Source organism: Rhinatrema bivittatum, chromosome 13, assembly GCF_901001135.1.
Source record: "Rhinatrema bivittatum chromosome 13, aRhiBiv1.1, whole genome shotgun sequence".
Lineage (NCBI taxonomy): Eukaryota > Metazoa > Chordata > Amphibia > Gymnophiona > Rhinatrematidae > Rhinatrema > Rhinatrema bivittatum.
The window spans coordinates 82,864,275-82,879,564 of record NC_042627.1 but is presented as its reverse complement, the minus strand read 5'-3'; the positions used below and the strand labels follow the sequence as shown (position 1 = coordinate 82,879,564).

At 47.8% G+C, this 15,290-nt stretch overlaps 1 protein-coding gene across 3 annotated transcripts in view; it reads left to right on the top strand.

Moving 5' to 3' along the window:
* Positions 1–15,290, top strand: part of CASC4 (cancer susceptibility 4) — a 56,761-nt gene that overhangs the window by 21,954 nt on the left and 19,517 nt on the right. For 2 of the 3 annotated variants that reach the window (XM_029575174.1, XM_029575172.1), the window contains exons 3-6: positions 202–304; positions 520–610; positions 1,278–1,425; positions 8,654–8,734. In XM_029575174.1, the coding sequence (XP_029431034.1) occupies positions 202–304; positions 520–610; positions 1,278–1,425; positions 8,654–8,734 (423 nt within the window). The remainder of the gene's footprint in view (positions 1–201; positions 305–519; positions 611–1,277; positions 1,426–8,653; positions 8,735–15,290) is intronic. The other variant, XM_029575173.1, reaches the window with a different exon arrangement.

The window sequence follows — 15,290 nt, the reverse complement described above, 5'->3', positions numbered from 1 at the left end:
TGTATTTTACCAAATATGAGACATGACGAATAAAAATAAACTTTGGTCCTGCAGAAGGTTCTGGTATTGAGGTGCTGAATTTCTGGCCTCATAGAAAAAGCTCTCTTACTGAGAGCATTGAGTTCTGGGATGGGGTATATGAAGGATAAATTCTGGAGTTATTACTGTTTCCACCACTATTTATTTTTCTGTCCCAAGTAGAACAACTTGCTGAACTGCGTCAAGAGTTCCTACGACAAGAAGACCAGCTTCATGAGCAGAAGAACAACAGCACATTACTGCTGCAAAGACTAAAGTCTGAAAGGTAGTATGCAGGCCATGCTTTACCCTGCTCCTCACTAGATTTCCTCTGCATTTGATTGGGAGAAACATGGCAGCCAAGGTGCCCTACTTCCAACTGTCTTCCTATCTTGAACTGCTTCTCGATTTGTAGTAAATTACTCTTTAGTTTAGGGAGGATCAGAACTTCATCATATCTCTATTTTTCTGACTACTGTTCTTTGTGATTTTGCTTTTTAGTCTGCAATGCACACAGCAAATGAAGAAACTAGAAATGCAGTATGAAGAAAAGCTAAAGAAGATAGCAGTACAAGTGGTGCCATTAAGCAGGGTAAGTGCTGGCTAGAAGATACTCTAATTAGGCACTTCCATGGTGTCTGATGTTTCGTGGCAGACCTTAGTGGGTAAAATGTAGCTTATGTAACACGTGTAGGCATGACTTGTCTGTGTCCAGGCCTTTGCTGTATAAAAGGCAGGAACCAGCCTTCAGATTATCTTCAATATGAAACTAGTTGTTGTCTGGATTCATAGAATTCCTCTTTGAATCTGTCCTCTAATGTACAATTTTTACAGCAATATGGCAGTAATGCTTTTTTGGCTTTATTTGCTAGAAGAGCCAGAAATCAGCATTTTCTAACTAAAATGGCAAGGTGTATTGTACTGTTACTTCCTTTGTGTAAATGAAAGCCTTGCACTTTTTCATCCATTGAAGAAACACTCCTTGTAGGTTCCGAGACTTTTTAAGGAACTATTATAAAATCATCTAAAGACTGCACTGGTTCTCTCTGCTACCACCCCTCCAATACTAATGCAAAGAAAGATCCTGTGGTGGCCTTGAAAATTAATACTATAACATTTTGAATTTGTCTTCTGTTAGTCTTAGAGAGATTGGATTCTTATTGGCCTTATACGTCTACTAGAAATGTTTATATCAATATTATATAAGCGTTTTGTCTACAAGGTGGGTTTTGTATTTTGTTTTGGTTTTTATTGAACAGCAAGATGCACAAAAACTGGAGTTCGGTAAAGAGAATGGTATAGATGATGATGATGATGACCAGCTGCCAAAAACTGTTCAGCAAATAGGAGAGAAGAGTGAGGTGAAGATGGAGGACCTTTCCCGCAATCACAGCCAGCATGTAGAAGGTACTTCTTATCAGCTGGTCCCCTCTTGTTTAAAATGTTGAGGCCATGATTTTCATGCTGGAAGGGCTGAATTTTTCAGTCTGGCTCACAAGTCCAACAGATGGCTTTTCTTTCCAGTCATCATCCATTGCCCTCAGGTCCCCAGGAGCCAATCTATCACCACCAGCCTTGAAAACCTGAACCTGCTATGGCACAGAGCCAACTGGAGAAGTCTCATTTTTCTGTAACTTTTTTTTTTTTTTTTAGATTTTGTAGCGTTAAAACACATTAAGACATATATTCAGTTGACAGAAAAGGGGTTACAATCTCTGTTATCTCTGAAGAGATGGTGCCGGTGTACCTTATGTAACTGACACTTAATGAGTGCCTCTGAGGCTTAAATTTGTTAAGATGAGAGAGATACTGTCGGTAAAGCAAATAGATAAGCAAGAAAGATGACTAGAGAACATATCGGCAACCACCACTTTTCCCCTGAAAAATGCAATGAGCAGATAAGAAAGAGGGAGTTGTGCATGTCTGAAATTGGAATAACCTGGGAGCCCAGACACACACCTTCCCATCAGGATCCTAATAGGTCATGTGTAGAATAATATTCAGTAAACACCCTGGGAAAATTCTATCCCAAATATTTAATAAAGACCACAAGACTTTTGTTTGTGATTTTTATCTTAATGCATATCTTTCTAAAAAGGAATTTACAGATACCTCCCAGATCCTGCCTAGTGTACCTCCTCCCAACGTGCTGTGGTCCTTGTCCTGTTGTGTGATTAACTTTTGATTTCATGGGATAAACCTCTACCAGTAAACCCAAAAGGCGAGAGGCTTGGCATTGTACCCCCATCTTACTCCCAAAACGGAGCCATTCTGGCATAGGACCACCATCTATGTTTCAACATTATCACAAACCTGCAAATTCATAAAAGTGTACTAAGTAAGGAACAACAATTAAAGATAAAACAATCTAACATCTGAGGAAAGTGATACAATACTATAAAAGAGAACCAGAGGGGTACATTTTGCATAACTTATCAGGGGTAAGAGAAACCAGAGTTGCTTACCTCTAACAGCCGTTCTCTGTGATCAGCAGGATAATCGGTCACATGTGAGTGATGTCATCCAGTGGTGCTGAAAATGGAGTATTTACACGCTAAAGCCTGAAAGGATTAGGAGGCCTTTCTGCTCATGCACCACTGTTGCTGTGTCACTGTTGTCGCGGCTCCCGGTGTCCCACAGCCCCAGTTATACTTCCCTTTACCTTCTTCCTGCCCCTGCGGGCCAATCGGAATCCTCCTCCCTTCTTCCTGCCAGTGGGAGCAGGAAGAAGGGAGGAAGCCTCTGATTGGCTGGTGGGGCAGGAGGAAGGGGGACATCTCATAGCCCGGGGCTGGGAGAAGTGGCAGTGTCCAGACCCGTGGCAGCAAAGAAGCCCGACCCTGTCGAAGCAAGGCCGCCACAGGCTGGAAGTGCTGTATTAAACACAGCGGCGAGCCACAAAGAAAAGAGGCCAGTCGCACCAGGATTTCCTGCTTCCAAAGCAGCAGGGATTCCCCAAAGCGGCAGTGAGTCACAAGCACCAAGAGACCGGTTGTTCCGGAGATTCCCACCCCCGATGCAACAGTGAGCGCGGCACAGCTGCCATTAAAGTAAAAGTGGCACTCAGCCATGCTGATTACAGATGGGGCAATTGAAGCTCCTAGCGGCCGTAAAAGCAGGCAGATGGGGGGCCGTGGGAGCCTAGGGATATCCTGACAGCCAGAAAAAAGGCTTCAGTGCTGGGGCATATTTTTCTAAAATAAATGTTTGCTGCTTCAGTGTGGCTGAGAGGGCAGCAGGAGCCCTGGGAAATCTGCCACTGCGAAATTAAAGGGGAACACAGTATTGGGGCTCTAAGCAAAGTGTGTGTGAGACAGAGACTGGGCAGGGAGGTGACTGGGTGAGAGAGAGAGACTGGGCAGGGAGGTGACTGGGGTGCGTGTGAGAGAGAGAGACTGGGCAGGGAGGTGACTGGGGTGCGTGTGAGAGAGAGAGACTGGGCAGGGAGGTGACTGGGGTGCGTGTGAGAGAGAGAGAGACTGGGCAGGGAGGTGACTGGGGTGCGTGTGAGAGAGAGAGACTGGGCAGGGAGGTGACTGGGGTGCGTGTGAGAGAGAGACTGGGCAGGGAGGTGACGGGTGCGTGTGAGAGAGAGAGAGACTGGGCAGGGAGGTGACTGGGGTGCGTGTGAGAGAGAGAGAGACTGGGCAGGGAGGTGACTGGGGTGTGTGTGAGAGAGAGAGACTGGGCAGGGAGGTGACTGGGGTGTGTGTGAGAGAGAGAGAGACTGGGCAGGGAGGTGACTGGGGTGCGTGTGTGAGAGAGAGACTGGGCAGGGAGGTGACTGGGGTGCGTGTGAGAGAGAGAGAGACTGGGCAGGGAGGTGACTGGGGTGCGTTTGAGAGAGAGAGACTGGGCAGGGAGGTGACTGGGGTGTGTGTGAGAGAGAGAGATTTGGTCGTAGAGTTTAATTGGGGGGTGTATGAGACTTGGGGCCCCTAAAGAAAGGACCGTGAGGACAGAGCTTCTGCAGCCACTGCTGCACATGGTATGTGCTTACAAGGGAAAGGAGTAGGAGAGTTGCTGAAGAGGGTAAATAAAGGTGACTTTTAAAGTTTATTTTTCTTGATTGACTGCCATTTTAACTATTGAGTATTATGTGATTTGTCTGCTGTTTTGAAATATTTTATTGATATTTGGACAATTTTTAATCATTTTTATGAGTTTTTAATTGTTGGATATTATTCTGTTCATCAGCTGTTTTGAAACATTTATTAATATAGTTTTACAATTATTTCTTTGTGGGGATCTATAACAGCTTGGCTTGTTCTGTTTTCCTAATAGGAGTGTATTAGAGTTTAGGGCCTGATTTAATATTTGTAGTGTTGCCTTTTCATAGTTAGGGTTGTTATGTGATCCATAATGCAGGTGTAACTTTGTGCAGATTAGTTTCTGTGCATTATTGCAGATCCTGGGACTGTTAGGTGCTATATTTCTCTTTCCATTTCTCCTAGTTTGCACTGCATGCAGAGAAGCTTTTTTTTTTTTTTGTTTTTCTATTCCAGTATCTGTCTCCATATTTATAATGTGTGGTCTTTCTGTTCTGGGTGTGTGACCAAGGTTAGGTATTTTACTAGCATGTAGGCAATTGTATCAATCTTATTTGCTGTGTTTTCTCAATAGGATATGCATTAGTGGTAAATTATTGCCTTTTCATAAGGAAGGCTATTGTGCCTGGTAGTAAAGGGAGTTTCTTTTGCTTTTACTGAGATGTCATCAGAACCAGAATTTTTTTTTTTTTTTTTTTTTTGCATGGTGAGTTCTTTGGGTAATGCCCTAGTTCTGCTCTGTATCCATTGTTGGGGGGTCAAAGGGGTTCCCATGGATGCAGAGTATATGTTTACATATAGTTCAGTGTGTCACGCATGTGAGAACCATCTGTCAGGTGTGTCCCGGCTGAAAAAAAATTGAGAACCACTGTTCTAGAGAGAGGTCTGATTAGCATAGCAAAATGAGATAGTCCTTAATCCAGTTTTCAATTGTATGTTTTGTGATTGCTAGACCAGGTCTGTTAGGGCCATATGAAATGAAGAGTTGAGTGTACTGTCTAACCTCCTTTGCCTTGTCTATTATAGAAAGGCAGTGCTCTTTTGCAACCATAAGTGTATAAGGCCAGTTTACTTCTTTGAGTGTGAGGCCTGGGGAAGAAAGTTTTCTGGGATAATAGATTGAGACTATTTCTGGAAGAAATCTAAGATGTGTACACATAGCTATTTTGTGTAAAGTGGGTAAGTCACTAGTGCTTGAAGTTTTGACTCTTCTAGCAGAGGTGATTGCTACCAGCAATGTCATCTTTAAAGTTCTAGGTTACAATTATTTATGGGCTTAAAAGGAGTTCTCATCAGAGGTAGGTCTTGTCAGTTGAATCTCTTAATTTCTTTTTGATTGGGCAACCGCAGACTTGGATCAGGGGAAAGCACTAAATATATAGTGTACTTGGATTTCAGCAAGGCCTTTGACACGTGTGATGGGTGGCATGGGAGTGAGCCCTTATTGCTGTGGTATAGTTGACGCAACCTCGTAGGCGAACATACAAGGTCTACACCAATAGTTGGCGAATGCATCCTGTAGAAGGAAAGGCTGGAGCTTCACCTATACCAGCTTTCACCTTCTCTGGATTCTGGTGGCCGGCAGGAGTTAGGTGGATCCCTAGGACGACAGAGAGAACAAGAATCCAGTGGCACACCAGGTCAGGACAGGCAGCAGACTGGGGAAGCTGGGGACAGGCCCAGATCAGGGCAGACGGCAGACTAGTATGATCAGATCCGAGGCAAGAGGTCAGATCCAGGGAGCAGGCAAACATGGTCAGGTCCAAGGCAAGAGGTCAATACCAGGAGATCAGGCCAGAGAAGGTCAAATACACCCAGACACTGGATTGACGAGATGAGGCTGGAAAAGTCCAGGCAGGCTGAGGAAGAAAGGCAGGAACAAACAGGTACCAGGGACATAGGAGCAACAAGCATTGCCGAATGCAGGAGACCTGTTGCTGAGGCGACTTCTGCTCCTCAAAAGGAGCCCGTAATAGAGGGGAGCCAGTAACATCATCCAAGGGCACCACAGCCGAGTGGTGCCCTTGGATGAGATGGGCTGTTGGGCACACACACGCCTAAGGGAGGTGGGAGGGAACAGCGGCTGGCAGCATCTCAGGCCGCATTGGGTGGCGTATGAGGTGGGAAGTTGCCTATCAGCTGCGAGATTGATCTGGCTGCATCGGGGGTGAGTGAGGGGGCTTGCAGAGTCATCCCGTGAGCTGCAACATGTAACATTATCCCTCTCCAAAGCCCCCTCCCCAGTCATGTGGGTTCAGGTTTCCTGGGGAATCTCCTGTGGAACTCACATATTAGTTGGGGGGGGCTCGGAGGTTGGAGGCTGGCTCACAGTAAATTTCTTCTGGCCCATCATTTTACCAAGAGAGTAGATATTGAATTTAATTTTGGACCTGCTGGGAATCCAAGATTTCCTGGACTTCATATTGGATATCTTTTTCCGTTGGGAATTCAGTGAGCTGGAGGAGCATTCTGCCCAGCCATGAGAGGATTGCAGGGATACATGAAAGATGACATGGATCCCTAGAGATGAGGAAATTTTAGCTTGAAGGCCACTGGCCCCAGCTGCTGCATGATAGGGAATGGACCCATGAATCTGCATGCAGACTTCAGTGAGGACATTCTTAAGCGTAGGTTTTTTGTGCTGAGCCATACCAAGTCCTCTGGCTGGAGTCCGGGTGCTGGGCAACGTTTCTTGTTTGCCTATTTCTTGAAATGCTCTGCCACTTGTTTCAAGAGGCAGTGCATCTTCTGCCAAAGATCCTGCCTGGAGTTCATGTCCCATTTAGTTAGCTGCAGCGCGGGTGACAGGAACCGGAACAGGCTTAGGTATCTGAGGATGATATCCGAACACTACATAGAAGGGCGATGATTCAGTGGAGCTTCACATGTGATTATTGTGGCAGAACTCAGCCCATTGGAGTAGGGATGCCCAGTTATCCTGCTGTTGATTCCCATAGGCTCATAGGAAGACCTCAAGACTCTGATTTATCCGCTCCGTTTGCCTATTCCTCTAGGGGTGGTAAGCCTATGTAAAATCTAAGGCAATTCCAATCTTCTTGCATAAGCTTTTCCAGAAGCGGGTCATGAATTGTACTCCCTGGACTAAGAGGAAGCCCATGCAGACAGAAGATGTGTCGAACAAAGGGTTTGTTTAGTTCAGGCACTGAAGGGAAGCCCAGGAGGGGCATGAAATGTTCAGTGTCTATATAAAAAAAAAAAAAAATCCATCCCTTTCCATTTGGTGGTGTTGCCACTTGAGAGGGGTCGGACAGTGGCTGTAACAACCCTGAAGGTCGAGCTTGAGCATGCTTATTCATGGTACATGTGGGGCAGAACTCTACATATTGCTTCACGTCTGTCTTCATCTGGGGCTACCAGTAATGACGGAAAATTAACTCCAGGGTAAAGGTGATGCCAGGATGCCCTGCAAATGGGAGTCATGGGCCCATTGAAGAACCTTTTAGTGTAGCTGTTGAGGCACGACTGTTTTCCCTGATGGAACGGTCACTGCAGTCACAACTAAGATTGTTGCAGGGTCAGTGATATCTTGTGGGGGCTCCAGTGAGCCTTCAGGATCAAAGGAATGTGAGAGAACTTTAGCCCTTCAGTTCTTCTCCATGGCACAATACCGCAATTCAGATTTAAACCTGTTGGAAAAACAATAACTAACAGGCTTGCCACAGATTCAGCGATTGTGCTAGCACCAAATGCTCCAGATTCTTGAGATCCATGTAGAATAATACAGGGTGTTTGGCTCCTTCCAACAGATGTCAACATTCTTTTAAGACTAGCTTCACAGTGAGCAGCTTACGATCTCTAGTTGTGTAATTCCTATCTGCTGGAGTAAATTTTCTGGAGTAGTAGGAGCAGGTCTTGAGAATTCCAGAGTTATGCAGTAAGAGGACAGCCCCTACCCTGAGGGTAGAAGCATCTACTTCCAGTATAAATAGTTTTGAAGGGTCTGGGTGATGCAGGCACAGATCATGGGTGAATTCCTTCTTGAGACACTGAAATACCTGAATAGCACTGTCAGTCCAGTTCTTAGTAACTGAGCCCTTTTTGGTCAGGGTGGTAAATGGTGCAGTCAACATAGAGTAGCCATGAATGAATTGCCTGTAGTAATTTGCAAACCCAAGATAGTGCTGCAGGGCTTTTGAGATCCATGGGTTGCGACCACTCCAGGATGGCTTTGTTTTTTTGGGTCAATGTGTAGGAAACGATATAGCCAAGGAACAGGAGTTCCTTCTGTCAAAGTACATTTTCCTAATTTTGCATATAGGTGGTGCTCACAAAGCATCTGGAGAACTTGTTTCACATGATCTCAATGTTCTTTAAATTACTTTGAAAAGACTAGGATATCATCCTGATTCCCCCCTATGTGGGAATAGAGAAGGTCTCGAAATATCTCAATTACCATAAACTTAAATTCTTCTTCATTAGTGTTCGGTCTTATCTTTCCACAAGTGCCAAGAGTAATGGGGACAAGACACTTGCTATAGGGGAATGCTCTCTATTTCATCTGTAACTGAAACTTTGGGACAAAGGTGAGAAGTCTTTAATGCTGTGCCAGTTTCTCTTCCCAACAGAAGCAGTCAGACCTGGAGATGATGCCGGCATGCCAGAAATAGAAGAGAAGAATCCCGCAGAAGCAGACAGTCTTCACAGAGGTAAAGCCAGGGCTGCTTTCAATTAGCCAAAGGCCCATCCTGGGGTCAGAATGTGCTCTCCTTGTATCCACAAGCAGGAAAGAAATGAATGTTTCAAATGTAAGAAGTAATTTCCTAGCGTGTAGCAGATGGACTCAGGACCAATGGGTATAGTGTGCTCCTGATAGCAGATGGAGACAGAGTCAGATTTCAATCTGATGTCAGCACTACATATACCTGTGCACGAGGCTCTGCTCCTCAGTTTTTTCCGTCTCCATAGCAGTTCGGGACTTCACACACGCTTGCACAGCGTTAGAAATCCAAACTCCAAATTCAAAGAAGAAAGAGAGAATCTTACCTACAGACAAGCCCCGCTCTCCTGCGGTGATACCTAAGGGTCCCTCCCCAGTCGAATTCCTGAGGTGATTTCCGAGATCCCTCAGAGATAAGCTTCGGTCCCGGCGTGGACTTAGCCCCCTGTGAAGGGAGCGGCTGAGAGGCAGCCTCGGTCCGGTCGCCGACCCGACGTGGACTTAGCCCCCTGAAAAGGGAGCAGCTGAGAGGCAGCAGGTGCAAGACCGAGCGCGGCGGTGAAGGTATTCCCCTCTCCCCCTGCAGCCGGAGACCTCCCAGATAGAGACTGGGAAGCGCCGAGACAAGGCAAGGTAGAAAACTTTTCTCTGTCTCTGGTCGCCGAGGCTCGGATAACCGCACAGATCGTCCTTCCTGCGTCTGTCTAATCGGGTTGAGCAGCCCCGTCCGGGCTAGACCCCGATCCGGCTCAAGGGCCCTCCCATGTGGAGACCCGGGGGGGCCTGCCATCTTGCCCGCGTGGTCGCTGGCGCCATTTCCACCCCCTTAGTCGCTGCTTTGTCCGCACAACTGAGCCGTGCACTCAGCAGCGAACCGGGTGCATAAAATACTTGTGCGCGCAAAGGGTGCTGGGCACACAACTAGGCCCGTGCACCCAGCCACACGCGCATCTTCCGTTCCTAGGCGCACAACGTAGGCACACCCGGAACGCATAACCAGGCCTCCCAGCATGCGCATCTGTACAGGATACAAGCGCAAATCATGGCACCGCCATCCAAGACAGCTAAAGGCTCAGTCCTCTGCCTGGCATGCCACCTGAGAGCGGCACAGCCAGAGGTGACCTCCGCCCTGTGCCTGTTGTGCGAAGAAGCTCGGGGGGGATCTGAGACAAGGTCCCCCTCAGCCTGTAGAGGACTCCGGATCTACCAGCGAGACTATCCCGGAGCTCTCTATTTCCGACTTGGCCCTTCCCCAGTGGGGGCCCTCAGGGAGCGCCGCCGGACCCAATGCGGTCCCAGGCAATTTCACCTGGGTGGGATTCTTCGCAGAACTACAATCCTACATCCACGCACAGACAGGACCACCAGCAGCACAACCACAACCCCCCCAATGGCCCAGAACTTCCCGGCCACCACCAGATGAACCGCCCCTGGAGAAATACCTCCCCTTAGGGGACACAGATGATTCGGAGGAGGAACCAGAACCCCTGGAAGAAGGGGAACTCCCTCCAGGAACGGAACCGCATCACACCATGATGCGCTTCTTCCCAAAAGACGAATTATCAGATCTCGTAGCCACGAGTCTGATGGCATTGGCCATCCCGGACACATTCAACACAACAGAGTCCAAGGCGAGCCTCTTCCTGGCCGGGCTCCGCCAAACCTCACGCCATTTCCCTACGCTACAGGCTGTACAACAACTGATCGACCTGGAATGGGACACCCCAGAGGCCACCTTCAAGGGGGGTCGAGCCTAGAAGCTCTCTACCCCTTGGACACCGCAACGAAGGAACTCCTGAGGTTTCCCAAGGTCGACGCCTTGGTCTGCGCCACCACAAAGCGCACCACCATACCAGTCAAGGGTGGAGCTTTCCTCAAGGATGCCAATGACAGACGGCAGGAATCCATCCTCAAGCAGTATTACGATGTATCAGCTATGACCCTACAGATCGCTGCTTGCTGCGCCGTGGTATCATGCACCTGCCTGGAGATGGCCAGGGACACAACTACGCCAATCGAGGCATTAGACCCGGCATTATCATTCTTCACGGATGCGACCTCAGACCTGGTGTGCACCTCAGCCAGGAGCCTCTCCATAGTGGCAGCCAGAAGACAGCTCTGGCTCTGAAACTGGTCAGCCGACACGTTCTCTAAAACATGACTCAAGAGAATGCCCTTTAGAGGATCACTCCTCTTCGGAAGCGACCTGGACAAACTAGCCGACAAATGGGACGAGTCCCCAGTACCCCGTCTACCGGAGGACAGGAGCAAGAGGAACCAATGACCCTCCCCCCCGGGCGCCCAAGAGCAGAGGATCCCAGCATTATAGACCATACAAAAACACTTACCAAGCCCCCCGTCCCGCTGGCAAGGGGCAGTCCTTTCGGAACAGACACCACAAAAGAGGAGCCGGCTCAGGACCAGGCCCCAGCCGCAACACGCAATGAGAACCAGCAGACCCATCTACTGGACGAGATCATAGGGGGCAGGCTTGCCCTATTCTACCAAAGATGGGTCGAGATAACATCTGACAATTGGGTCCTATCCATCATCCGAGAGAGATACTACCTGGACTTCCACAGCATCCCTCCGGACAAGTTTGTGATTTTCTCCATGCCATGACCCCTCCAAGAGGAAGGCAGTGGAAACCACACTATCAAAACTACTCGCCCTAAAGGCAATAACACCGGTGCCCCTGCACCATCAAAATTTGGGGCACTATTCCATCTACTTCATCGTTCCCAAGAAAGAGGGAACATTCCGGACCATACTGGACCTCAAGACTGTCAATCGCTACAGCATGGAAACCCTGCATGCGGTCATAAGGGCGGTACAACCGGGAGAATTCCTGACCTCCCTGGATCTGTCAGAAACCTATCTCCACATACCGATCCATCGCATCCACCAGCGTTTCCTACTCTTCGCAATATTGGGCCATCACTACCAGTTCTAGGCCCTACTGTTTGGGCTGGCTATGGCTCCTCCGAACGTTCACCAAGATCATGGTAGTAGCGGCAGCACTGAGGAAAGAGGGAATCCTCGTGCATCCATACCTGGACGATTGGCTGATCGGAGCAAAATCGCCAGAGGAAAGCCATCAAGCAACCACCAGAGTCAAGGAACTACTGCAGAACCTCGGGTGGGTCGTCAACACACCCAAGAGCCACCTGCAGCCCTCCCAATGCCTTGTAATACCTGGGAATTCGGTTCGACACCAAAGGGAACAAAGTCACCCTTCCCCCTACAGGGAAGAGGAGATTGATGGAACAACTATGAGCATTGTTGAATTCCACTCTCCCCATGGCATGGGACTATCTCCAAGGCCTCAGACTCATGGCATCAACCACAGAAGTTGTCCCGTAGGCAAGGGCCCACATGCGGCCCCTACAACATTCCCTACTGTCTCGATGGAACCCAATGTCTCAAAACTACTCCGCCCCCCTCCGGCTACCGGCAAAGGTTCGGAACCAACTACAATGGTGGCTACAAGAAGACCATCTGAGCGAGGGAACAAGCCTATCCCCACCGGAATGGACCTTGCTCACCACGGACGCAGCCTGCGGGGATGGGGAGCCCACTGCCAGGAGCTAACGGCTGAAGGGCAATGGGACAAAGAAGAGTCGGCATGGAACATAAACCAACTGGAAGCCCGAGCAGTCAGACTAGCCTGCCTACGGTTCAGCCACAGACTCCATGGCAAATCAGTTAGTCATGTCGGACAATGCCACAACAGTGGCCTACATCAACCGCCGGGGGGAACCAGGAGCCAGCAGGTGTCTCTGGAAAAAGAACCCCTAATGACATGGGCAGAATCAAACCTACAAGGGATATCAGTCACCCACATCGCGGTAAAAGACAACATCACTGCAGACTACCTCAGCAGAGAGAGTCTGGATCCAGGGGAATGGACACTGTTGACAACAGCCTTCCAGCAGATAGTAAACCACTGGGGAACACCAGCCATGGATCTTCTGGCAACCGGGTCCAATACCCGGGTTCCCAAGTTCTTCAGCCGAAGACGGGAACCGCTGTCCCAGGGAATCATCGCCCTCGTCCAGACCTGGCCTCAGGAGGATTTACTGTACGCCTTCCCTCCATGGCCACTACTGGGCGGCATCATCCGCAAGATAGAACACCACAGAGGGCTGGTACTTCTAGTGGCCCCGGACTGGCCAAGAAGGCCGTGGTACGCGGACATGCGAAGACTTCTGGCGGGAAACCCTCTACGCCTACCTCCCCGAAAAAAAGATTACTTTTTCTCAAATATTGAGTGCCAGCACAGTATTTGAGGAAAAGTTTTTTTGGTCTTGGAGTGTGTATGTAGTTTTCTACGTTGTTTAATTCCTTAGCTTAGGTGATTGATAAATCCTCAAAGACAAAATTATTTGTGACTGTCCACTTTGACAGCAGTATGGGGGCGTGAGGGTGGAAGAGGAATTGGATTCCGATGACTACCAACATGGATCCTGACTTATATGTTCTGGAGTACTGATAAGCACACAAGTGAAAAAGTACAGTTCTGCTTCTAAGGCCAAGTCCATAAGCAAAACACATCAGCACTGTCTGATTTTTCAAGAAGGCTTATCTAATAACTGCACGAAGCTGCAGTTACTACCCTTAAGACAAGCATTGGGTAACCTGCATGGTGCAGCAGATACGACCATAAGAAGCTTATTGGGCAGACTGGATGGACTATTTAATCCTTTTCTGCCATCATTGCTATGTTACTATATGTTATATATCTTTTGAAAATTGAGCTCAACCTAGCCTCTGCTCTCTTCACAATGGTGGATAGTAAATTAGGTTTCAAAAGATGCCCCTGTTGCTCCTACAAAGATATCTCTGACCACTATGACTGCTACTTTCTGTGCCTGGACCAATTCCCACAACATAGCTAACTTCGCTGTATGTGTTCATATGTTTCCAGAGCCAGAAGATGGAGAAGCTAGATGCAGAGAGATTTGTTTTGAAGTCTCTTGGCACCAGCTGAGGGACCACTGCCTAAATCAAAAAAGGCAATTTCTTCTCCTGCTAGGTGCCATGACTCTGAGAAGTCTTAGCACAGATACCATTCTCCTTCCAGCAAAGAGCTTTTCAGCACTGGAGAATACAGAAGCCACAGCAGGCCCTTTTGGTGCAGATAGCCCGGGACATAGACACCTTCAGCAACCTGTTTTCAGTACAAAAGGTTCGCCAGCACCATTGACAAACAGAGGCATTAAATCCTTGTCATCAGCACCAACTTCTCAGTGCCAAGAATCTGTCCCTACAAAGCAACCATTCCTTATCTTCCCCCAGATCAGACCAGACGCATGGGTTTTTCTCCCTTACCAGTAGACAGAGACTGGAACGAGATAGCTGACTGGTTATCTAATCTATTAGGCGTTATAATCGTATACAATGCCCAATGTGTTTTACTATCTATGCCAATAGACAATGCTTCTAAACCTCCACAGCCCTTCTGCCAGCAGGTTTACCTAGCTGCACACTGAAAACTACGAGATGTGGTGCCATCCTTTCAACGGGTCTAAACTACAGGCCAACTCATTTAACTGCTATAAAGCACAGTCGATTGCCAATGTTCATGAAAGGGTGGGACTCTTTTTCTGAAAGTGGCAAAAAGGAAAATAAATTATCTATTACACCTAATGCTGATAACTTTCCAGGTAGTATAAAGATGGAGCTAGCTCTCTCGTAAAGGGGATAAGAATTTTGTGTCAAATGCGATGAGTCTATAGGCTTCCTGATCATTATTGTATTATTTTACTTTTGTATTCCTGATATTTGTCTGTCTCACTAACCCTCCATGCACGAGTGGTCTTAATTATTTCGAGAGTTATGATGCTCCTGCATCTGTTTACAACCTAGTGAATGATGTAATGTAATCTGGTGGATTTGGGGATTGGGGAGGAGGGTTATAATTCCTATACATTACAAAATTTGGATGTATAACAGTTAAGCTCTAAAGTTTCCTTTTCATATGTCTTATCTTGTTTACATTCAATAAAAAATTTTGAATAATTAAAGACAGGAAACAGTGGAAAAAGGTAAAAAGAAAGAGCAGCTTTGCTGAACTTGTGGTAAACTAGTATGCCCTCTGTAGTCCCTCAGTATTCTCAATCTCCAGCAGATGGTAGAGGTACAAAACCTGCAATCGGACGTGGCGACAAGATCCTTACTCCCAAGGGTGCTAGGTCCTGTTGGTGGGGCCATCCCCCTGGTAGAGTCTAGCAGTGGGTTGGTGGCTCTTTTGTGTCTCGAACCTCAGCCTGGAGGAGGGTTTTGATAGCCAGTGGTTCTAGCTCCCTCATGCCCTAGCTGCTTCTCCCTGTCTCTGGTTGATCTTTCCTGCCCTTCTCCGAAGACTCCAGTGAGGGAAGTATTTCATTCTTCTTTAGGGTTTTTTATTTTGGGGGGTGGGACCAGAAGGACAGCAGGATGGGACTTAAATGGTCTTTGCATTCAGGAGGGAAGGGAGGCCTGTGGTGGTGTGGGCCCTTTCGGAGCAATGTGGTGACCACGAAAAGAAGGGAGAAAACATGCTG